This window comes from Oncorhynchus masou, chromosome 1, assembly GCF_036934945.1.
Source record: "Oncorhynchus masou masou isolate Uvic2021 chromosome 1, UVic_Omas_1.1, whole genome shotgun sequence".
Lineage (NCBI taxonomy): Eukaryota > Metazoa > Chordata > Actinopteri > Salmoniformes > Salmonidae > Oncorhynchus > Oncorhynchus masou.
Genome location: NC_088212.1, coordinates 6,316,540 through 6,342,291, shown reverse-complemented (window position 1 = coordinate 6,342,291; position 25,752 = coordinate 6,316,540). Strand labels below are relative to the sequence as shown.

Sequence of the window (25,752 nt, the reverse complement as noted above, 5' to 3'; positions counted from 1 at the left end):
TCTCTCCCAGCTATCTCAATCAGTGAAGCAGTGTTGTCCTCTCTCCCAGCTATCTCAATCAGTGAAGCAGTGTTGTCCTCTCACCCAGCTATCTCAATCAGTGAAGCAGTGTTGTCCTCTCTCCCAGCTATCTCAATCAGTGAAGCAGTGTTGTCCTCTCTCCCAGCTATCTCAATCAGTGAAGCAGTGTTGTCCTCTCTCCCAGCTATCTCAATCAGTGAAGCAGTGTTGTCCTCTCTCCCAGCTATCTCAATCAGTGAAGCAGTGTCAATCCATTCTAAGTGGTATACATGTTTAATTATCTGCTTCCCCGTTCAAAAGAGAATTGTAATTATGTTTAACAACATTGATGCCACGCACGCACGCACGCACGCACACACACACGCACACACACACACACACACACACACACACACACACACACACACACACACACACACACACACACACACACACACACACACACACACACACACACACACACACACACACACACACACACGCCAACATTCACAACAATAACAAAATCGAGGCTAAATAAGATGATTTATGTCACATTTGCATGTATTTACGAGACACATTAATTTGAGGCGTTTTAAGTTCCTTTTAAAAGAAGAAAATACTGGGAACTGATGCACCAATGGGAAGACTTTATCAGTAGTTAACCAGACGCACACAATTATATTCAGCAAGACTCACTGGAGCTGCTACCGTGTGCCAAACCAACAAGCTGTTCTGTTTTAAACAACAATTCTACTAAACACAACTCTCCCTCTCAAACAATTCCCCGTGCAGACCAACCACTGTGACTCATCTGCATAGTATGAGGTAGATTACATCATAATGAGCATACATTTTGTAATTGGTAAGACGTTAGAAGTGCAAAATGTAGTTTACGCATGTGTTGAACTTGTTTCAGTTAATAAGGCAATAGCCAAGATACTAATTTCCACTAGTTGTGAATTGATTGACGTATTCCTAAAAGCAGGTTAGTAGTATTTTTCATTGTTTTTTTATATGTGTTTTCTTTTTGTGAGTCTCACAGAGAAGGACACCTATTGGTAGATGGGTAAAATAAAAACAAAAAGCAGACATTGACTATTCCTTCGAGGGTGAAGTTATTCATTACACTTTGGATGTTGTATCAATACATCCAGTCTCTACAAAGATACAGGTGTCCTTCTTAACTCAGTTGCCGGAGAGGAAGGAAACTGCTCAGGGATTTCACCATGGGGCCAATGGGGATTTGAAAACAGTTACAGAGTTTAACGGCTTTGATAGGAGAGAACTGAGGATGGATCAACAACATTGCAGTTACTCCACAATACTAACCTAAATGAGAGAGTAAAAAGAAGGAAACCTGTTCAGAAATGTGCAATAACGCACTAAAGTAACACTGCAAAAACATATGACAAAGTAATTCACTTTTTGTCCTGAATACAAAGCTTTATGTTTGGGGCAAATCTAACAAAACAACACATCACTGAGTACCACTCTCCATATTTTTAGGCATGGTGGTGGCTGCATCATGTTATTGGTATGCTTGTCATCGTTAAGGACTAGGATTTTTTTTAGGATAAAAATTAAAGGAAGCAAGCTAAGCACAGGCAAAATTCTAGAAGAAAACTTACTGCTTTCCACCAGCCACTTGGAGACAAATCCACTTTTCAGCAGGACAACAACATAAAATGCAAGTCCAAATATACACTGGAGTTACTTACCAAGAAGACACGTTCCTGAGTGGCCTAGTAACAGTTTTCCTTAAAAATCAACTTTAAAAATCTGTGGCAAGACTTGAGAATGTCTGTCTAGCAATGATCAACAGCCAACTTGACAGAGCTTGAACATTTTTGTTTTATTTTGTGTAGATCGTTGACAAAAGACAAAAAATCTATTTTAATCCGACTTCGTAAAACAAAAAAACGTGTAACAACTCAATAGGTGTGAATACTTTCTGAAGGCACTGTATATGTTTCATGATATTCCCATGAATCCTTACATCAAGTTTGCTGATTCTTAGTTCTCTTACTGGCCTGGTTACAGTTGACAGTTGCAGCAGGGCCCTTTTCAGGAGGCCTCTCCTGGATGAATGAGGACCTCTAGTGGGCAATCCTGAAATTGCATGTTAAGTGTAAATGGAGCAGTCTGCTTTAAAGGGGCAGTCTGCATTTCAAACAAAAGAAAGTGGACCCCCCCCCGTTTCACAAACAGTGGAGAAAAGCACGTTTATATTTTAGTATTCCGATTGGGTACAACGGCTGAACTAAGCTTATGAAGCATTTATAAGTTGTATTCTTCAGGAATCAATGGGTATGCAATTAAATTGTATAAAAACTTGTTGTAGAAATTGCAGATTGAACCCTTCAAATGCCAAAGATCTCTGGTGCCTTTAAAGGACACATTACTGTCACGCCCTGGTCGAAATATATTATGTTTATTCTTCATGTATTTGGTCAGGCCAGGGTGTGACATGGGTTTTTTGTGGTGTGTTTTGTCTTGGGGGTGTCTAGCGTTAGTCTATGGCTGCCTGAGGCGGTTCTCAATCAGAGTCAGGTGATTATCGTTGTCTCTGATTGGGAACCATATTTAGGCAGCCATATTCTTTGTGTGTTTTGTGGGTGATTGTTCCTGTCTCTGTGTTTGTTGTCACCAGATAGGACTGTTTAAAGGGGTTTTCACATTTCTTGTTTTTGTTAGTTTGTTCATGTGAAGTGATTTATTAAAACATGAATCAAAATAACCACGCTGCGCTTTGGTCCGCCTCTCCGTCAATGGAAGAAATCCCTTACAATTACAGAACAGGTTGGAAACAGTCTTGTGTTTACTACAATATTGTATTCAGAAATGTATTTATTTATTTCTATTGATATACGTTAAAATAAGTTCATGAAAATACAGCACACTGACTGTATCAAACACCAGGAAACAGAGAGTAGTGTTGTTTTTATAATTCATCGTCTCCATTGACTGTATCAAACACCAGGAAACAGAGAGTAGTGTTGTTTTTATAATTCATCGTCTCCACTGACTGTATCAAACACCAGGAAACAGAGAGAAAAGATAGAACAAATATTATGGCTGAACTCAAATGTGCTGGTTGATAAAATACCTGTATTTATGAGAGATGTTTGAAAATGGTATTTTGTTCTTAATAAATGATATTGTAAACTGTAATGGTAGAGTTATGTCCTTCATGGAGTTATTTGTACAGGAAGGTCTGCTCAATCCAAGTGTACAACCGATTGACAACAGCATTGCCCCAAAAATGGAGGAGGCAGGTGGCAGGTGGGAGGAGGTAGGGAACTGGTCTGTCTGCTCAATATAAAGGATCAATACTGGAGGAGGAGGGTGGCAGCAGGAGGAGGTAGGGAACTGGTCTGCTGCCCAATATAAAGGATCAATACTGGAGGAGGTAGGGAACTGGTCTGTCTGCCCAATATAAAAGATCAATACTGGAGGAGGCAGGGAACTGGTCTGTCTGCCCAATATAAAGGATCAATACTGGAGGAGGAGGGAACTGGTCTGTCTGCCCAATATAAAGGATCAATACTGGAGGAGGTAGAGAACTGGTCTGTCTGCCCAATATAAAGGATCAATACTGGAGGAGGTAGAGAACTGGTCTGTCTGCCCAATATAAAGGATCAATACTGGAGGAGGAGGGAACTGGTCTGTCTGCCCAATATAAAGGATCAATACTGGAGGAGGTAGAGAACTGGTCTGTCTGCCCAATATAAAGGATCAATACTGGAGGAGGAGGGAACTGGTCTGTCTGCCCAATATAAAGGATCAATACTGGAGGAGGAGGGGAACTGGTCTGTCTGCCCAATATAAAGGATCAATACTGGAGGAGGTAGGGAACTGGTCTGTCTGCCCAATATAAAGGATCAATACTGGAGGAGGCAGGTGTCAGTGGGAGGAGGTGGGGAACTGGTCTGTCTGCCCAATATAAAGGATCAATACTGGAGGAGGCAGGTGTCAGTGGGAGGAGGTGGGGAACTGGTCTGTCTGCCCAATATAAAGGATCAATACTGGAGGAGGAGGGTGGCAGCAGGAGGAGGTAGGGAACTGGTCTGTCTGCCCAATATAAAGGATCAATACTGGAGGAGGTAGAGAACTGGTCTGTCTGCCCAATATAAAGGATCAATACTGGAGGAGGCAGGTGGGAGGAGGTAGGGAACTGGTCTGTCAGCCCAATATAAAGGATCAAAACTGGAGGAATACTGGAGGAGGTAGGGAACTGGTCTGTCAGCCCAATATAAAGGATCAATACTGGAGGAGGTAGAGAACTGGTCTGTCTGCCCAATATAAAGGATCAATACTGGAGGAGGAAGGGAACTGGTCTGTCTGCCCAATATAAAGGATCAATACTGGAGGAGGCAGGTGGGAGGAGGTAGGGAACTGGTCTGTCTGCCCAATATAAAGGATCAATACTGGAGGAGGCAGGGAACTGGTCTGTCTGCCCAATATAAAGGATCAATACTGGAGGAGGTAGAGAACTGGTCTGTCTGCCCAATATAAAGGATCAATACTGGAGGAGGTAGGGAACTGGTCTGTCTGCCCAATATAAAGGATCAATACTGGAGGAGGAAGGGAACTGGTCTGTCTGCCCAATATAAAGGATCAATACTGGAGGAGGAGGGAACTGGTCTGTCTACCCAATATAAAGGATCAATACTGGAGGAGGGCATAAATAGGGAACTGGTCTGTCTGCCCTATTTGTACAACATGATATGATTCTTTTACAGTATGCAGGGAACTGGTCTGTATTTAATAGGATATGTTATGAGTGTATTTATATTTATAAAGTTGCCATTTCAACAGTGATGTGTACTGGTGCTGGTCCCGTGTCTGGGGAGATCGCCCAATATGATTTTAACAATACTGGAGGAGGCACACCCAGGGAACTGGTCTGACTATCTATTTGCCCAATATAAAGGATCAATATCTTAATAGGATAGGAGTGTATTTATATTTAGAAGAACTGGTCTGTCTGCCCAATATAAAGGATCAATGACTGGAGGAGGTCTGGGGAGGAAAACAACATGAACTGGATTTTCTGTCTGACGCATCCAGATATAAAGGATCATCTATTACTCAGCTGTCAAGTTGATCCCAGCGGGTCAAGTTGATCTCAGTGGTCTGTCTGCCCAATGATCTAAAGGATCAATACTGGAGGAGTTGATCTCAGCGGGAACTGGTCTGTCTCAGCGGTCAATATCGATCAATACAGCGGGTCAAGTCGATCTCAGCGGGTCAAATCTATAAAGCGGATCAATCTACTGTTGAGGAGGAATCAAAATCTCAGCTGTTGTGTCTCTTAAGCAAGATTCATCCAATACAATAGGACTTTCCTAACCCAGTAAATATTCGCCAGTTTAACACAAAACATTTTGAGGACCAGGTTATGTTTGAGGTGTAGGGGGGTGAACTCTGCCATACAGATGTTTGCAAAATGTTTGAGTAGGGGGGATGTTTGAGGTGAGATTTGTTTGAGGTGTAGGGGGAAGTTATGTTTCCATGGTACAGGAGTGGGCAGTTATGTTTGATTAGGGGGAAATGTTTGAGGTGGCCCAGGTCTAGGGGGGAAGTTATGTTTGATAGGGGGAAGTTATGTTTGTACAACTGTTACATGTTTGAGGTTAGGGGGAAGTTATGTTTGAGGTTTATGTATGATTCTTTTACAGCGATATCTTAATAGGATAGTTATGAGTGTATTTATATTTAGAAGATATTGTATTATCAATGCACACATCATGATACACCACTAGTAATCTCTTACTCATAAAGTTGCCATTTCAACAGTGATGTGGACTATGTTTGAGGCTGGAGTTATGTTTGTCTGGGGAGTTATGTTTGAAAACAACATGAACAGTTATGTTTGAGGTGTGAGTTATGTTTGATAGGTTATGTTTTTAGGGGGAAGTTATGTTTGAGGTGTGATATGTTTGAGAAGTTATGTTTGAGCCTGAAGTTATGTTCCAGTGAATGAGATCGACTAAGGGATTGGAGATCAGATTATCTAGTCAATCTCAGCGGTCAAGTTATGAGGTGTAGGGGGAAGTTATGTTTGAGGTGTAGGGGGGAAGTCAAGGTCGTTATGTTTGAGCGGTGTAGAAGGGAGTTATGAGGTCAGCGGGTCAAGTGTAGGGGAAGTTATTTCAGGTGTAGGGGGAAGTTATGTTTGAGGTGTAGGGGATGATTTCAGATGGGTCAAGTTCGTTTGAGCGGTAGGGGATCTCAAGTTATGTTTGAGATGTAGAAGGAAGTTATGTCTGAGGTGTCGATCTCAGAAGGGTCAAGTCGAGGTCCCAGCGTTTGAGGCGGGTCAAGTTATGTTTCGATCTCAGAGGGTCAGTTAGTTGATCTCAGGGGTCAAGTTGATGTTTGAGGTTAGGGGGAATCGTTTGAGGTGTAGGGTCAAGTTATGTTTGAGGTGTCAGCGGTTTGAGGTCAGCGGGGGAAGTTATGTTTGAGGTCTCAGGGAAGTTATGTTTGAGGGTAGGGGGAAGTTATGTTTGAGGTGTAGGGGGGTCAAGATCTCATGTTTGAGGTGTAGGGGGAAGTTATGTTTCAGGTGTCAAAGTTATGTTTCTCAGGGGAAGTTATGTTTGAGGTGTAGCGGGGGGGGAGTTATGTTTGAGGTCAGGGGGGTTATGTTTGAGGTGTAGGGGGGGAAGTTATGTTTCTCAGGGGGCGGTTATGTTTGAGGTGTCAGCGGGGGGAAGTTATGTTTCAGTAGGGGGGGGTTATGTTTGAGGTGTCGATTTGAGGTGTAGGGGGGAAGTTATGTTTGTCTCAGGGGGAAGTTATGTTTGAGGTGTTGGGGTCAAGTTATGTTTGAGGTCAGCGGGGGGAATTATGTTTGAGGTGTTGGGGGAAGTTACATTTTAAAATGTTTGAGGTGTAGGGGGAAGTTAATAGTTACTTTGAGGTGTAGGGGGAAGTTATGTTTGATGTTAATGCACAAGTTATGTTTGAGGTGTAGGGGGGAAGTTATGTTTGAGGTGTAGTTATGTTTGACAAAATGTTTAGGTGTAGTTATGTTTTAGTTATGTTTGAGGTGTGCGTTTGAGGTTGTTTTAGGTGTAGTTATGTTTGAGGTGTAGAAGGATGTTATTTAGGTGTAGGGGGAAGTTTGTTTGAGGTGTAGAAGGAAGTTATGTTTGAGGTGTAGGGGGGGGAATGTTGATGTTATTGAGGTGTAGGGGGAAGGAAGTTATGTTTGAGGTGTAGAAGGAAGTTATGTTTGAGGTGTAGGGGGGAAGTTATGTTTGAGGTGTAGGGGGGAAGTTATGTTTGAGGTGTAGGGGGGAGTTATGTTTGAGGTGGGGGGAAGTTATGTTTGAGGTGTAGGGGGAAGTTATGTTTGAGGTGTAGGGGGAAGTTATGTTTGAGGTGTAGGGGGGAAGTTATGTTTTTGGGGTGTTTAGGGGGAAGTTATGTTTGAGGTGTAGGGGGGAATGTTTATGTTTGAGGTGTAGGGGGAAGTTATGTTTGAGGTGTAGGTGGGGAAGTTATGTTTTGAGGGGGGAAATTATGTTTTAGGTGGGAAGTTATGTTTGAGGGTGTTATGTTTGAGGTGGAAGGATGTTATGTTTTGAGGGGGAAGTTATATTTGAGGTGTAGAAGGAGTTATGTTTGAGGTGTAGGGGGAAGTTATGTTTGAGGTGTAGGGGGAAGTTATGTTTGAGGTTGAGGTTTTGTTTGAGGTGTAGAAGGATGTTATGTTTGAGGTGTAGGGGGGGAAGTTATGTTTGAGGTGTAGGGGGGAAGTAATGCTTGAGGTGTAGGGGGGAAGTTATTTGAGGTGTGTTATGTTTGAGGTGTAGAAGGGAGTTATGTTTGAGGTGTAGGGGGGATGTTATGTTTGAGGTGTAGAAGGAAGTTATGTTTGAGGTGTAGAAGGAAGTTATGTTTGAGGTGTAGAAGGAAGTTATGTTTGAGGTGTAGAAGGAAGTTATGTTTGAGGTGTAGAAGGGAGTTATGTTTGAGGTGTAGGGGGGAAGTTACGTTTGATGCTAACTACTGGTCTAGCTACTGGTCTAACTACTGGTCTAACTAGTGGTCTAACAATGGGTCTAGCCACTTGTCTAGCTACTGGTCTAAGTACTAGTCTAACTACTGGTCTAACAACTGGTTAAACTGCTGGTCTAACTACTGGTCTAACTACTGGTCTAACTACTGGTCTAGCTACTGGTCTAGCTACTGGTCTAACTACTAGTCTAACTACTGGTCTAACAACTGGTTAAACTGCTGGCCGAACTACTAGTCTAACTACTGGTCTAACTACTGGTCTGGCTACTGGTCTAACTACTGGTCTAGCTACTGGTCTAATTACTGGTCTAACTACTAGTCTAACTACTGGTCTAACTACTGGTCTAACTACTGGTCTAACTACTGGTCTAACAACTGGTTAAACTGCTGGTCTAACTACTGGTTAAATTGCTGGTATAACTACTGGTCTAACTACTAGTCTAACTACTGGTCTAACTACTTGTTAAACTGCTGGTCTAACTACTGGTTAAACTGCTGGTCTAACTACTAGTCTAACTACTGGTCTAACTACTGGTTAAACTGCTGGTCTAACTACTGTTCTAACAACTGGTTAAACTGCTGGTCTAACTACTGGTTAAACTGCTTGTATAACTGCTGGTCTAACTACTAGTCTAACTACTGGTCTAACTACTAGTTAAACTGCTGGTCTAACTATTGTTCTAACCACTGGTCTAACTACTGGTCTAACTACTATTCTAACCACTGGTATAACCACTGTTCTAACCACTGGTCTAACTACTGGTCTAACTACTGGTTAAACTGCTGGTCTTACAACTGGTCTAACTACTGGTCTACTACTGTTCTAACTACTGTTCTAACAACTGGTCGAGCTACTGGTTAAACTGCTGGTCTAACTACTCATCTAGCTACTGGTCGAACTACTGGTCGAACTACTGGTCTAGCTACTGGTCTAGCTACTGGTCTAGCCACTGGTCCAACTATTGGTCTAACTGCTGGTTAAAATGCTGGTCTATCTTCTGGTCTAACTACTGTTCTAACTACTGGTCTAGCTACTGGTCTAGCTACTGGTCTAGCAACTGTTCTAACTACTGGTCTAACTACTGCTCCAACTACTGGTCTTACTACTGCTCTAACTACTGTTCTAACTACTGGTCAAACTACTGGTCTAACTACAGCTCTAACTACTGGTCTAACTACTGCTTTAACTACTGGTCTAGCTACTGGTTTATCCTACACTGGAATTCTCACAAAACTACAGAGAACACCAGAAATCAATCAACTGTTTCAAATTTTTTAATCACTAAAAAGGCACCAAATACAGGCATCATATTAATAGCATTGGAATAATTTCCACAAATAATAGCACCAAAAACGTAATGTCATCTCCCCAACTTCCAAATGTTTTTTTTGATAGGCATACCGTTCTATGACAGAGAGAGAGAGAGAGAGAGAGACAGAGACAGAGAGACAGAGACAGAGAGATAGAGAGAGAGAGATAGAGGGAGAGAGAGAGAGAGAGGGAGAGGGAGAGGGGAGAGAGATATATATAGAAAAGAGAGAGAGAGAGAGAGAGAGAGAGAGAGAAAGAGTAAGTGAGACAGAGAGAGAGAGACAGAGAGAGAGAGAGAGAGAAAGAGAGACAGAGAGAGAGAGAGAGTGAGAGTGAGAGAGAGACATAGAAAGAGAGAGAGAGACAGAGAGAGAGAGGGACAGAGACAGAGAGAGAGACACAGAGAGAGAGAGACAGAGACAGAGTGACCGACTGCTTAGAGAGAATTCCTCTGTCACCATGGACCACATCAACAAACACAGGATCAGGTAAGAGACATCTGAAACTAACCGGTACATCTAACTAATCTAAAGTAGCTTCCTCTTCCTGCTTGCAGAGAGAGAGAGAAAGAGAGAGAGAGAGAGAGAGAGAGAGAGAGAGAGAGAGAGAGAGAGAGAGAGAGAGAGAGAGAGAGAGAGAGAGAGAGAAAGAGAGAGAGACAGAGAGAGAGGGACATGTTTCCCATGCCAATATAGCCCCTTGTATTGAATTGAATTGAATTGAGAGAGAGAGAGAGAGAGAGAGAGAGAGAGTGTGTTCATGTTGTAGTAATTGCACTTGAATATACACTGTGCATACAAAACATTAGGAACACCTGCTCTTTCCATGATATAGACTGACCAGGTTGATGTCACTGATGTTATATCCACTTCAATCAGTGTAGATGAAAGGGGAGGAGCATACTTAAGTCTTGAGACAGTTGAGACATTGATAGTGTATGTGTGCTATTCAGAGGATGAATGGGCAAGACAAAATATTTAAGTGCCTTTGAACAGGGGATGGTAATATAGGTGCCAGACCAGACCGGTTTGTGTCAAGAACTGCAACGCTGCTGGGTTTTAGACGCTCAACAGTTTCCCGTGTGTATCAAGAATGGTCCACCACCCTTTGGGTCCACCACTCAAAGAACATCCAGGGTCCAGCATCCCTGTGGTCCTGCATCCCTGTGGTCCACCATCCCCCTGGTCCACCATCCCTGTGGTCCACTATCCCTGTTGCCCACCATCCCTGTGGTCCACCATCCCTGTGGTCCACCATCCCTGTTGCCCACCATCCCTGTTGCCCACCATCCCTGTGGTCCACCATCCCTGTGGTCCACCATCCCCGTGGTCCACCATCCCCGTGGTCCACCATCCCTGTGGTCCACCATCCCTGTGGTCCAGCATCCCCGTGGTCCAGCATCACTGCTTTTGAAAGCTTGAAGAATCCATTCCCCAACATATTGAGGGCAAAAGGGGGTGACACTCATTAGGAAGGTGTTCCCTAATGTTCTCTACACTCAGTGAATATAATAAACACACTACTATTTCAGTTGTGGACAACAGATCACAACTCACCGTAGGTCTGAATCCTAACATTCTGTCTATGAATTGACAGCGTGATGAATGAAAGTGGATTTAGGATAAAGGGCATTAGTGTGTTCAATACTTTCATAGCAATTGTGGCAATGAAATTATCAAGCAGAGATATATCTGAACTATTTAAACTATTCAAGACAATCTGCAGAAAAAGTCCCTGAGCTAAGTATAGCGTACGTTGATCATTTTGGCGTTGTTGTTGAAAAACAAGGCAGCAGACTGATTCCGGAGTCTATGGTCGTCATTCAAAGATGACGATTCATTTTTTAAATATCAGGAAAAACTGGATCCTGTTTAATGCGATAGTTCACTCATTTCTCTATTCCTGAGGTAGCCCAGGTGTGAAATGATTTGAATAAATGCTGCATAGCTGGCCGTCAAAAACGCCTTACATTTGTTTTTTTAATCTTACATCAAGGTCGTATAAAAAAACATTACCGAACAATATATTATTCCAGAACTCTAAACCAGATTTATTTTAGATTTGTCATTAAATACTCCTTAATTTCAGGATATTTTTCACAATGTTTCCCCTATGAGTAGGTGGAGTGTAGAACTGCTACTTCTACTGGTATAAACTGACACGTTGAGGAGGAGGACCAGGGTCTTACTTTTGGGGGGCCTTTGTCACCCTGTCTAGAAAAATAATCTAGCTAGGGGAAACACCGGAGGGAGGAAGGAGATCCTCAGACCTCAGTGCCGTCGTTGTCGAGGTTGTTGTGGAGCTTGACCTCCAGGTTGACCTGCTTGACCTTCGCCGCTTCGTTGACCTTTGCCCCTCCGTTGACCTTGGAGTTGACGTTGTCGTGATTCCGGTTGATGTTGAGGTTGATGTTCCTGACTGTGCAGTGTTTAGAGCTGAAGTTCTTCTCCAGGGTCTTCTCTAGATAGACCTCTACCTTGGTGTTCAGAGGGTACTCCTCCGCCATCTTGGACGGCTTCTTTCCAGCCGACCGTCGGCACTTCCTGAAGAGTAAAAAGGAACCCAGCAGGACGAGGACCAGCAGGGTCAGCGCAGCCACACCCCCGCCCATAGATCCTCCCGTCTGGGGGATAAAGGTGGAGGCAGCGGGGACCTCGAGTCGGAGAATCTTCATGTTGGTTCCATTCTTCGTCTGGTCGCCCTCGTTATCATAGATCAGAGACTCGTCGAGGGTGAGATGCCCGCTTTGGTCCACCAGGTCCCGGCGAGCGCGGCTGTAGTCGATGTTTTGCCTCAGCTGATTGGTCAGGCCCCTGCGAGACCGCCCCATGTCGCTGCTGTGTGCAAGCTGATGGGTCAGATAACGCTGGATCCTGGGGCCGGAGATGGACTTTGGACCAATCACATAGATCACCTGCAGGTACCACTGATGTCCCGCCTCCACCTGTCAATCAAGAGAGAGAGTTAAAGAGATTATCCAGTACTTTTGTATACTTTAGCCAGTAGTTCTGAAAGTATCACTCACCAGCCAAAAAAGGTCCCTGAAAATGGGTGTACTACGTCACATACAAGTTGTTCTGAAAGTAGTGCTGGCGAGCCAAAAAGTGGTTCCCTCCAAAAAACTGAGTGGTACGTCACATATCCACACCACTTCATTGCTCTCTCTCGCTTACTCTGAAGCTCATTGGATAGAACTCAAGGTTTGCTAGGAGGCTGGCTCAAGTGGGGGAAAATGTTGGGAGTTTGGAGCAGAACAACTTCCAGAAAAAGAAGCCGCTTTCAAACTAGGGATTTATCCTGCCCAAAAGTGTGAGGTTTAAAACATACTTGGTAGTCGCCAAAGTTCCGGCGCATATCAGATCAAATAATGCTTTTATCACTATGAAAGTTAGCCCTCAAATCTGACGAAGACCTTTTTGAAGAGTATCTACAGTACACATTTATAACTCATACATAATGCATTCATAAGCGGTACATTACCATTTATTAAATTATGATGGTTCAGTGGATAAGTCTTGGTCTCCACTGACCTTGTACAGGGCATCAACCTTCATGGTAAAACCATCAACACCCGGCATGGTTGTCATGGTCTGTAGTTCGGTGATATCCGACGCAAAGTTGGCCTCGAAGGGAACATCATGGAAGAACCTGTCACAGACTTCAGGCTGTTTCCGATCCTGCAGAAGAAACGTTACAACAACTCTGTCATTACCGATCCGCACCATATATCAAACATTAGCATACATGCTAACAGTATCAACATATATACCGTATAAACACTAGCATACATGCTAACATACATGCTAACAGTATCTACATATATACTGTATAAACACTAGCATACATGCTAACAGTATCTACATCTATACCGTATAAACACTAGCATACATGCTAACAGTATCTACATCTATACCGTATAAACACTAGCATACATGCTAACAGTATCTATATCTATACCGTATAAACACTAGCATACATGCTAACAGTATCTACATCTATACCGTATAAACACTAGCATACATGCTAACAGTATCTACATCTATACCGTATAAACACTAGCATACATGCTAACAGTATCTACATCTATACCGTATAAACACTAGCATACATGCTAACAGTATCTACACCTATACTGTATAAACACTAGCATACATGCTAACAGTATCTACACCTATGCTGTGTAAACACTAGCATACATGCTAACAGTATCTACATCTATACCGTATAAACACTAGCATACATGCTAACAGTATCTACATCTATACCATATAAACACTAGCATACATGCTAACAGTATCTACATATAAACACTAGCATACATGTTAACAGTATAAACACTAGCATACATGCTAACAGTGTCTACATCTATACCGTAGAAACACTAGCATACATGCTAACAGTATCTACATCTATACTGTATAAACATGAGCATACATGTTAACATACATGCTAACAGTATCTACATCTATACTGTATAAACACAAGCATACATGCTAACAGTATCTACATCTATACCATATAAACACTAGCATACATGCTAACAGTATCTATACTGTATAAACAAGAGCATACATGTTAACATACATGCTAGCAGTATCTATATCTATACTGTATAAACACGAGCATACATGTTAACATACATGCTAACAGTATCTACATCTATACCGTATAAACACTAACATACATGCTAACAGTATCTACATCTATACCGTATAAACACTAGCATACATGCTAACAGTATCTACATCTATACCGTATAAACACTAGCATACATGCTAACAGTATCTACATCTATACTGCATAAACACTAACATACATGTTAACATACATGCTAACAGTATCTACATATATACCATATTAACACTAACATACATGCTAACAGGGTGGATAAAAGCAGTTACATCAGCTATGGATGTGGAATATACAAATGTTGTTTAAATCTAGTAGTAGTTTCAGTAAACTTGTAGTTTCCAGCAGTCATAACAGAACTCCCATTATTGTAAACATTAGCGTAAACAATCCAACACTATGATACCAGTGCCCTGTCTCGCACAATAATAAGACTCCTCCTATTTGATTAGCTCACAGTCATTGAATATATTTCTTAAAACTATGACTACACACTGAGAAAAGGTGAAAAGACCAGTTTGTCAGATCACATGGGTGGGCGGTCAAATTGGGTGACATACCACAGACAAATCAAAAGCCTTGCCTAGCAACGCCTCGGTCGTGGGTTCAAGTTCCAGAGAGACAAAGTACGAACAATGTACACCGTCTTTAATACAAGTCGGTTTGGATGAAAGCGTCCGCTAAATGGGATGTACGGAATCGACAAGCAGCGACACTCCAGGTTACATTCTAGGTTGTCTGAACAGATTATCAGAGTGCATTTCACTAATGCAAAAATAGACAACATAGAAGCTCGCATCCGCTACAAGACCATGGTGCTTGCCTACGGAGCTGTGAGGGGAACGGCACCGCAGTACCTCCAGGCTCTGATCAGGCCCTACACCCAAACAAGGGCACTGCGTTCATCCACCTCTGGCCTGCTCGCCTCCCTACCACTGAGGAAGTACAGTTCCCGCTCAGCCCAGTCAAAACTGTTCGCTGCTCTGGCCCCCCAATGGTGGAACAAACTCCCTCACGACGCCAGGACAGCGGAGTCAATCACCACCTTCCGGAGACACCTGAAACCCCACCTCTTCAAGGAATACCTAGGATAGGATAAAGTAATCCGTCTCACCCCCCCCTTAAATGATTTAGATGCACTATTGTAAAGTGGCTGTTCCACTGGATGTCAGAAGGTGAATTCACCAATTTGTAAGTCGCTCTGGATAAGAGCGTCTGCCAAATGACTTAAATGTAAATGTAAATGAACAATAGTACAACATATATTAGAGGACAATGGAAGTTAAATAACAGAAACCATACCAGAATCAGGAGCCTGTGTTTGAGCTGTTTGTTGGTCTGGATGCAGCCGTACTGAGGGCCCTCGTTGTACAGAGTCCCCGTGGGGTCGAAGAAAGGCACGTATCCATCACGTCCCGTACACAGGTACACCTTCTCCAGCTGCAGCTTGAAGGCTGAGTTCAGGTTCTGCTCTGGGTTCCACAGCACTCTGCCGTACAGCGTCTGGCCTGTAGGGGCAGCAGAGACATGCTAGGTTCGGTGATACATAAGGTTTTTTATATAATATGATACAAAGTGGCAAAAATGCATTACATACAACAGGCTATATATATATATATATATATATATATATATATATATATATATATAGCAGGCTATGTATATATATATATATATATATATATATATATATACAAAGAAATGTATTCAATACATACAATACATTTACTGCAATATATATGATATATTAAGCAGGAAGCTTAGAGGTTATAGTGTTGGGCCAGTAACCAAACTGCAATATATATTCAATATTAGGAAGGTAGTCTAGCGGTTAAAATGTTGGGACAGGAACCGAAAGGTCACTGGTTAGAATACCCGAGCAAACAAGGTGAAAAAGCTGTCAATGAGCCCTTGAGCAAGACACTAAAACCCCTAACTTGCTCTAGTGGCGCAGTACCACTACAGTATGACTGAACCTGTAAAACAACACCTATCATACTACTATGACTGACCCTGTTAAACAACACCTATCATACTACTATGACTGACCCTGTAAAACAACACCTATCATACTACTATGACTGACCCTGTTAAACAACACCTATCATACTACTATGACTGACCCTGTTAAACAACACCTATCATACTACTATGACTGACCCTGTTAAACAACACCTATCATACTACTATGACTGACCCTGTAAAACAACACCTATCATACTACTATGACTGACCCTATAAAACAACACCTATCACACTACTATGACTGACCCTGTAAAACAACACCTATCATACTACTATGACTGACCCTGTTAAACAACACCTATCATACTACTATGACTGACCCTGTAAAACAACACCTATCATACTACTATGACTGACCCTGTAAAACAACACCTACCATACTACTATTACTGACCCTGTAAAACAACACCTATCATACTACTATGACTGACCCTGTTAAACAACACCTATCATATTACTATGACTGACCCTGTAGAACAACACCTATCATACTACTATGACTGACCCTGTTATAAAACACCTATCATACTACTATGACTGACCCTGTACAACAACACCTATCCTACTACTATGGCTGACCCTGTAAAACAACACATTCCACTGCACATATCCAGTGTATGTGACAGTAAAACATTTATTATCTATTAAATCTGAAAAAAAGTCAAGCTAAAACTTACAGTCACATATGACATTCACATAAATCACTTCATGTTTCAATGAGTGAACTTTTCTCAGACTTAAGATCTGGCGCCGACAGAGATCCGGCGCCGACAGAGATGGCCGCCTTGCTTCGCGTTCCTAGGAAACTATGCAGTTTTTTGTTTTTTTACGTGTTATTTCTTACATTAGTACCCCAGGTCATCTTAGGTTTCATTACATACAGTCGAGAAGAGCTACTGAATATAAGAGCAGCGTCAACTTACCATCAGTACGACCAAGAATATGACTTTCGCGAAGCGGATCCTGTGTTCTGCCTTTCACCCAGGACAACGGAATGGATCCCAGCCGGCGACCCAAAAAAACGACTCCGTAAAAGAGGGAAACGAGGCGGTCTTCTGGTCAGACTCCGGAGACGGGCACATCGTGCACCACTCCCTAGCATTCTTTTCGCCAATGTCCAGTCTCTTGACAACAAGGTTGATGAAATCCGAGCAAGGGTAGCATTCCAGAGGGACATCAGAGACTGTAACGTTCTTTTCTTCACGGAAACATGGCTCACTGGAGAGACGCTATCGGAGGCGGTGCAGCCAGCGGGTTTCTCCACGCATCGCGCCGACAGAAACAAACATCTTTCTGGTAAGAAGAGGGGCGGGGGAGTATGCCTTATGGCTAACGAGACGTGGTGGGATCACAGAAACATACAGGAACTCACATCCTTCTGTTCACCTGATTTAGAATTCCTCACAATCAAATGCAGACCGCATTATCTACCAAGAGAATTCTCTTCGATTATAATCACAGCCGTGCATATCCCCCCCAAGCAGACACATCGATGGCTCTGAACGAACTTTATTTGACTCTTTGCAAACTGGAATCCATACATCCTGAGGCTGCATTCATTGTAGCTGGGGATTTAACCTCTTGATGCTATGGGGGCGCTATTTCATTTTTGGATAAAAAGACGTGACCGTTTTAAGCACAATATTTTGTCACAAAAAGATGCTCGACTATGCATATAATTGGTAGCTTTGGTAAGAAAACACTGACGTTTCCAGAACTGCAAAGATATTCTCTGTGTGTGCCCTAGAACGTGAGCTACTGGCAAAACCAAGATGAAACGGCATCCAGGAAATGAGCAGGATTTTTGAGGCTCCGTTTTCCATTGTCTCCTTATATGGCTGTGAATGCGAGAGGAATGAGTCTGCTCTTTCTGTCGTTTCCCCAAGGTGTCTGCAGCATTGTGACGTATTTGTAGGCATATCATTGGAAGATTGACCATAAGAGACCACATTTACCAGGTGTCCGCCCGGTGTCCTGGTTTTTGTGAAAATGTTGCGTGCTAAATGCTACTCAAAATGCTAAGCTAGCTTTGCATACTCTTACACAAATTAGTGAATTGCTATGGTTCAAAAGCATATTTTGAAAATCTGAGATGACAGTGTTGTTAAGAAAAGGCTAAGCTTGAGAGCAGGCGCATTATTTTCATTTTATTTGCGATTTTCAGAAATCGTTAACGTTGCGTTATGCTAATGAGCCTGAGGCTTTATTCACGATCCCGGATCCGGGATGGGGAGTTTTAATTAAACAAGGCTAATCTGAAAACAAGACTCCCTAAATTGTATCAGCATATCGATTGCGCTACCAGGGCTGGCAAAACCTTGGATCATTGTTATTCTAACTTCCGCGACGCATATAAGGCCCTGCCTCGCCCTCCTTTCGGAAAAGCTGACCAGAACTCCATTTTGCTGATCCCTGCCTACAGACAGAAACTAAAACAAGAAGCTCGCACGAAGAGGTCTGTCCAACGCTGGTCCGACCAAGCTGACTCCACACTCCAAGACTGCTTCCATCACGTGGACTGGGACATGTTTCGTATTGCGTCAGACAACAACATTGACGAATACGCTGATTCGGTGTGCGAGTTCATTAGAAATTGCGTTGAAGATGTCATTCCCATAGCAACGATTAAAACATTCCCAAACCAGAAACCGTGGATTGATACAAACAGTGCAGCTATTCCCTCCGCAAGGCTATCAAACAAGCTAAGCGTCAGTATAGAGACAAAGTAGAATCTCAATTCAACGGCTCAGACACAAGAGGTATGTGGCAGGGTCTACAGTCAATCACGGACTACAAGAAGAAAACCAGCCCAGTTACAGACCAGGATGTCTTGCTCCCAGGCAGACTAAATAACTTTTTTGCCCGCTTTGAGGACAATACAGTGCCACTGACACGGCCTGCAAAGAAAACATGCGGTCTCTCCTTCACTGCAGCTGAGGTGAGTAAAACATTTAAACGTGTTAACACTCGCAAGGCTGCAGGCCCAGACGGCATCCCCAGCCGCGCCCTCAGAGCATGCGCAGACCAGCTGGCTGGTGTGTTTATGGACATATTCAATCAATCCCTATACCAGTCTGCTGTTCCCACATGCTTCAAGAGGGCCACCATTGTTCCTGTTCCCAAGAAAGCTAAGGTAACTGAGCTAAACGACTACCGCCCCGTAGCACTCACTTCGGTCATCATAAAGTGCTTTGAGAGACTAGTCAAGGACTATATCACCTCCACCCTACCTGACACCCTAGACCCACTCCAATTTGCTTACCACCCAAATAGGTCCATAGACGATGCAATCTCAACCACACTGCACACTGCCCTAACCCATCTGGACAAGAGGAATACCTATGTGAGAATGCTGTTCATCGACTACAGCTCGGCATTTAACACCATAGTACCCTCCAAGCGTTCCGATCCCTCTCCTGTACTCCCTGTTCACCCACGACTGCGCGGCCATGCACGCCTCCAACTCAATCATCAAGTTTGCGGACGACACAACAGTGGTAGGCTTGATTACCAACAACGACGAGACGGCCTACAGGGAGGAGGTGAGGGCCCTTGGAGTGTGGTGTCAGGAAAATAACCTCACACTCAACGTCAACAAAACTAAGGAGATGATTGTGGACTTCAGGAAACAGCAGAGGGAACACCCCCCTATCCACATCGATGGAACAGTAGTGGAGAGAGTAGTAAGTTTTAAGTTCCTCGGCATACACATCACAGACAAACTGAATTGGTCCACTCACACAGACAGCATCGTGAAGAAGGCGCAGCAGCGCCTCTTCAACCTCAGGAGGCTGAAGAAATTCGGCTTGTCACCAAAAGCACTCACAAACTTCTACAGATGCACAATCGAGAGCATCCTGGCAGGCTGTATCACCGCCTGGTATGGCAACTGCTCCGCCCACAACCGTAAGGCTCTCCAGAGGGTAGTGAGGTCTGCACAACGCATCACCGGGGGGAAACTACCTGCCCTCCAGGACACCTACACCACCCAATGTTACAGGAAGGCCATAAAGATCATCAAGGACAACAACCACCCGAGCCACTGCCTGTTCACCCCGCTATCATCCAGAAGGCGAGGTCAGTACAGGTGCATCAAAGCTGGGACCGAGAGACTGAAAAACAGCTTCTATCTCAAGGCCATCAGACTGTTAAACAGCCACCACTAACATTGAATGGCTGCTGCCAACACACTGACACTGACTCAACTCCAGCCACTTTAATAATGGGAATTGATGGGAAATGATGTAAAATATATCACTAGCCACTTTAAACAATGCTACCTAATATAATGTTTACATAACCTAGATTATTAATCTCATATGTATACGTATATACTGTACTCTATATCATCGACTGCATCCTTATGTAATACATGTATCACTAGCCATTTTAACTATGCCACTTTGTTTACATACTCATGTGTATATATACTGTACTCGATACCATCTACTGTATCTTGCCTATGCTGCTCTGTACCATCACTCATTCATAAATCTTTATGTACATATTCTTTATCCCCTTACACTGTGTATAAGAAATTAGTTTTGGAATTGTAAGTTAGATTACTTGTTGGTTATTACTGCATTGTCGGAACTAGAAGCACAAGCATTTCACTACACTCGCATTAACATCTGCTAACCATGTGTATGTGACAAATAAAATTTGATTTGATTTAATTTGACTTTGAGTTTGCCCAGTGGTGTGTGGAACAGTCAATGTACCCATAGAGAAGGCTCCCTTGTAGTCCATCTCAGCCATGGATATGTCAGAGATGGCCGGGTCCATCATGAACACCTTCTCGTTGTTGCACAGCTGAAACTCAGTGTTGAGGGAGTATACCACTGGAACGGGCCGGTTGGTCTGCTGGAAGGCTATAGGTAACTGGAACCTGGAGGGGAGGGAGGACAGGTTGGTCTGCTGGAAGGCTATAGGTAACTGGAACCTGGAGGGAGGGAGGACAGGTTGGTCTGCTGGAAGGCTAAAGGTAACTGGAACCTGGAGGGAGGGAGGACAGGTTGGTCTGCTGGAAGGCTATAGTTAACTGGAACCTGGAGGGGGAGGGAGGACAGGTTGGTCTGCTGGAAGGCTATAGGTAACTGGAACCTGGAGGGAGGGAGGACAGGTTGGTCTGCTGGAAGGCTATAGGTAACTGGAACCTGGAGGGAGGGAGGACAGGTTGGTCTGCTGGAAGGCTATAGGTAACTGGAACCTGGAGGGGGAGGGAGGGAGGACAGGTTGGTCTGCTGGAAGGCTATAGGTAACTGGAACCTGGAGGGGAGGGAGGGCAGGTTGGTCTGCTGGAAGGCTATAGGTAACTGGAACCTGGAGGGGAGGGAGGACAGGTTGGTCTGCTGGAAGGCTATAGGTAACTGGAACCTGGAGGGGGAGGGAGGGAGGACAGGTTGGTCTGCAGGAAGGCTATAGGTAACTAGAACCTGGAGGGGAGGGAGGACAGGTTGGTCTGCTGGAAGGCTATAGGTAACTAGAACCTGGGGGGGAGGGAGGACAGGTTGGTCTGCTGGAAGGCTATATGTAACTGGAACCTGGAGGGGAGGGAGGACAGGCTGGTCTGCTGGAAGGCTATAGGTAACTGGAACCTGGTGGGGAGGGAGGACAGGTTGGTCTGCTGGAAGGCTATAGGTAACTGGAACCTGGTGGGGAGGGAGGACAGGTTGGTCTGCTGGAAGGCTATAGGTAACTGGAACCTGCAGGGAGGGAGGACAGGTTGGTCTGCTGGAAGGCTATAGGTAACTGGAACCTGGAGGGAGGGAGGACAGGTTGGTCTGCTGGAAGGCTATAGGTAACTGGAACCTGGTGGGGAGGGAGGGAGGACAGGTTGGTCTGCTGGAAGGCTATAGGTAACTGGAACCTGGAGGGGAGGGAGGGCAGGTTGGTCTGCTGGAAGGCTATAGGTAACTGGAACCTGGAGGGGAGGGAGGGAGGACAGGTTGGTCTGCAGGAAGGCTATAGGTAACTAGAACCTGGAGGGGAGGGAGGACAGGTTGGTCTGCTGGAAGGCTATAGGTAACTAGAACCTGGGGGGAGGGAGGACAGGTTGGTCTGCTGGAAGGCTATATGTAACTGGAACCTGGAGGGGAGGGAGGACAGGCTGGTCTGCTGGAAGGCTATAGGTAACTGGAACCTGGTGGGGAGGGAGGACAGGTTGGTCTGCTGGAAGGCTATAGGTAACTGGAACCTGGTGGGGAGGGAGGACAGGTTGGTCTGCTGGAAGGCTATAGGTAACTGGAACCTGCAGGGAGGGAGGACAGGTTGGTCTGCTGGAAGGCTATAGGTAACTGGAACCTGGAGGGAGGGAGGACAGGTTGGTCTGCTGGAAGGCTATAGGTAACTGGAACCTGGTGGGGAGGGAGGACAGGTTGGTCTGCTGGAAGGCTATAGGTAACTGGAACCTGGAGGGGAGCGAGGGCAGGTTGGTCTGCTGGAAGGCTATAGGTAACTGGAACCTGGAGGGGGAGGGAGGGAGGGAGGACAGGTTGGTCTGCTGGAAGGCTATAGGTAACTGGAACCTGGAGGGAGGGAGGACAGGCTGGTCTGCTGGAAGGCTATAGGTAACTGGAACCTGGAGGGAGGGAGGACAGGCTGGTCTGCTGGAAGGCTATAGGTAACTGGAACCTGGAGGGGAGGGAGGACAGGTTGGTCTGCTGGAAGGCTATAGGTAACTGGAACCTGGAGGGAGGGAGGACAGGCTGGTCTGCTGGAAGGCTATAGGTAACTGGAACCTGGAGGGAGGGAGGACAGGCTGGTCTGCTGGAAGGCTATAGGTAACTGGAACCTGGAGGGAGGGAGGACAGGTTGGTCTGCTGGAAGGCTATAGGTAACTGGAACCTGGAGGGAGGGAGGACAGGTTGGTCTGCTGGAAGGCTATAGGTAACTGGAACCTGGGGGGGAGGGAGGGAGGACAGGTTGGTCTGCTGGAAGGCTATAGGTAACTGGAACCTGGAGGGGAGGGAGGACAGGTTGGTCTGCTGGAAGGCTATAGTTAACTGGAACCTGGGGGTTCCAGCTACCAGGTTTCTGTATGTAGAGCAGCATAACCATTCCTAGAATTCTGGTTTAAACACTCGTTTCAACTTATTACAGACATAGAGCAAGCAAGGTCATCATTAAGTAAATAACAAACGTCCAATAATGGACCCTTGAGGAACACCGCAATATCCACTACTGTTCAAAAGTTTGGGGTCACTTAGAAATGTCCTTGTTATTGAAAGAAAATATATTTTTTGTCCATTAAAATAACATCAAATTGATCAGAAAACAGTGTAGCTGAAAACCACAGATGTTTTATGGAAAATCTACATAGGCGTACAGAGGCCCACTATCAGTAACCGTCACTCTGTCACACCCTGATCTGTTTCACTTGTCGTTGTGCTTGTGTCCACCTCCATCCAGGTGTCGTCCATCTTCCCCATTATCCCCTGTGTATTTATACCTGTGTTCTCTGTTTGTCTGTTGCCAGTTCGTCTTGTTTGTCAAGTCAGCCAGCGTTTTTGTGTCTCAGCTCCTGCTTTTTCCCTAGCCTCGCTTTTCTCATCCTCCTGGATTTTGACCCTTGCCTGGCCTGACCCTGTACTTTTGCCCCACCTCTGGATTACCGACCTCTGCCCGTCCTGACCCTGAGCCTGCCCGCCTGACCACTCTGCCTGTCCTGACCCTGAGCCTGAGTCTGCCCGCCTGACCACTCTGCCTGTCCTGACCCTGAGCCTGAGTCTGCCCCCTGACCCTGTACCTGCCCGCCTGACCACTCTACCTGACCCTGAGCCTGCCCCTGCCCCTGACCCTGAGTCTGCCCGCCTGCCAACTCTGCCTGCCCCTGACCCTGAGTCTGCCCGCCTGACCACTCTACCTGACCCTGCCCCTGAGCCTGAGCCTGCCCCTGACCCTGTACCTGCCTGCCTGACCACTCTGCCTGCCCCTGACCCTGTACCTGCCTGCCTGACCACTCTGCCTGCCCCTGACCCTGTACCTGCCTGCCTGACCACTCTACCTGCCCCTGAGCCTGCCCCTGAGCCTGAGCCTGCCCCCTGACCCTGTACCTGCCCGCCTGACCACTCTACCTGACCCTGAGCCTGCCCCTGAGCCTGCCCCTGACCCTGTACCTGCCCGCCTGACCACTCTACCTGACCCTGAGCCTGCCCCTGAGCCTGAGCCTGCCCCTGACCCTGTACCTGCCTGCCTGACCACTCTGCCTGCCCCTGACCCTGTACCTGCCTGCCTGACCACTCTGCCTGCCCCTGCCCCTGACCCTGAGCCTGCCCGCCTGACCACTGCCTGCCCCTGACCCTGACCCTGAGCCTGCCCGCCTGACCACACTGCCTGTCCTGACCCTGAGCCTGAGCGCCTGACCACTCTGCCTGCCCCTGAGTCTGCCCGCCTGACCACTCTGCCTGCCCCTGACCCTGAGTCTGCCCGCCTGACCACTCTGCCTGCCCCTGACCCTGAGTCTGCCTGCCTGACCACTCTGCCTGCCCCTGACCACTCTGCCTGCCCCTGACCCTGAGTCTGCCCGCCTGACCACTCTGCCTGCCCCTGACCCTGAGTCTGCCCGCCTGACCACTCTGCCTGCCCCTGACCCTGAGCCTGCCTGCCTGACCACTCTGCCTGCCCCTGACCCTGAGCCTGCCCCTGACCCTGAGCCTGCCTACCGTCCTGCACCTTTGCCACTGTTGCTGTAATAAACATTGTTACTTAAACACGGTCTGCATCTGGGTCTTACCTTGAAACCTGATACACTCCTGAGTTCCAATGGCATCAGAGCATCAGTTTTCAGCTGTGCTAACAAAATTGCAAAAGGCTTTTCCAATGATCAATTAGCCTTTTAAAATGATAAACTTGGATTAGCTAACACAACGTGCCATTGGAACACAGGAGTGATGGTTGATGATGATGGGCCTCTGTACGCCTATGTAGATCTTCCATTAAAACTCAGCCGTTTCCAGCTACAATAGTCATTTACAACATTAACAATGTCTACACTGTATTTCTGATCAACTTGATGTTATTTTAATGGACCAATATGTTTGTGCTTTTCTTTCAAAAACCAGGACATTTCCACAAAGTCCACAAACTTTTGAACGGTAGTGTACATTTTACGGACACAGTATATTTTTACATTAGTTATATTTTCTTTGTTTTTCAGTCCCATACTTCAGCTAACCTCAACCCCTCCCATAATCATTTTTTTCTCTGGGGCCCTCACTAAGTAGTGTTGTATGGTGGCTGTGGAGGGACATACTTCTCTGGGGCCCTCACTAAGTAGTGTATGGTGGCAGTGGAGGGACATTATTCTCTGGGGCCCTCACTAAGAAGTTTATTGTGGCTGTGGAGGGACATTATTCTCTGAGGCCCTCACTAAGTAGTGTATGGTGGCAGTGGAGGGACATTATTCTCTGGGGCCCTCACTAAGAAGTGTATGGTGGCTGTGGAGGGACATTATTCTCTGGGGCCCTCACTAAGAAGTGTAAGGTGGCTGTGGAGGGACATACTTCTCTGGGACCCTCACTAAGAAGTGTATGGTGGCTGTGGAGACATACTTCTCTGGGGCCCTCACTAAGAAGTGTATGGTGGCTGTGGAGGGACATACTTCTCTGGGGCGTGGGCAGTGCAGGACAGAGGCTTGTCTCCAGGGTCGGTCCAGGACTGGGTGGGCTGCACGGTACAGGGGATCAGAAACACAGTGTACTCACCAGAGTAGTCCTTCCTGGAACACAAGAGGGAAACACTTTGGGAAGCCC

General features: G+C 45.4%; 1 protein-coding gene across 1 annotated transcript in view; it reads right to left on the bottom strand.

The window, feature by feature from the left end:
• Positions 1-9,293: 9,293 nt before the first annotated feature.
• LOC135510729 (extracellular matrix organizing protein FRAS1-like) overlaps positions 9,294-25,752 on the bottom strand; it is a 408,168-nt gene continuing 391,709 nt past the window's right edge. Inside the window, 5 exon segments of the mRNA XM_064931929.1 lie at positions 9,294-12,290; positions 12,877-13,023; positions 15,278-15,483; positions 20,722-20,888; positions 25,602-25,718. Of these exon segments, the coding sequence (XP_064788001.1) occupies positions 11,610-12,290; positions 12,877-13,023; positions 15,278-15,483; positions 20,722-20,888; positions 25,602-25,718 (1,318 nt within the window). The 3' untranslated portion in view covers positions 9,294-11,609.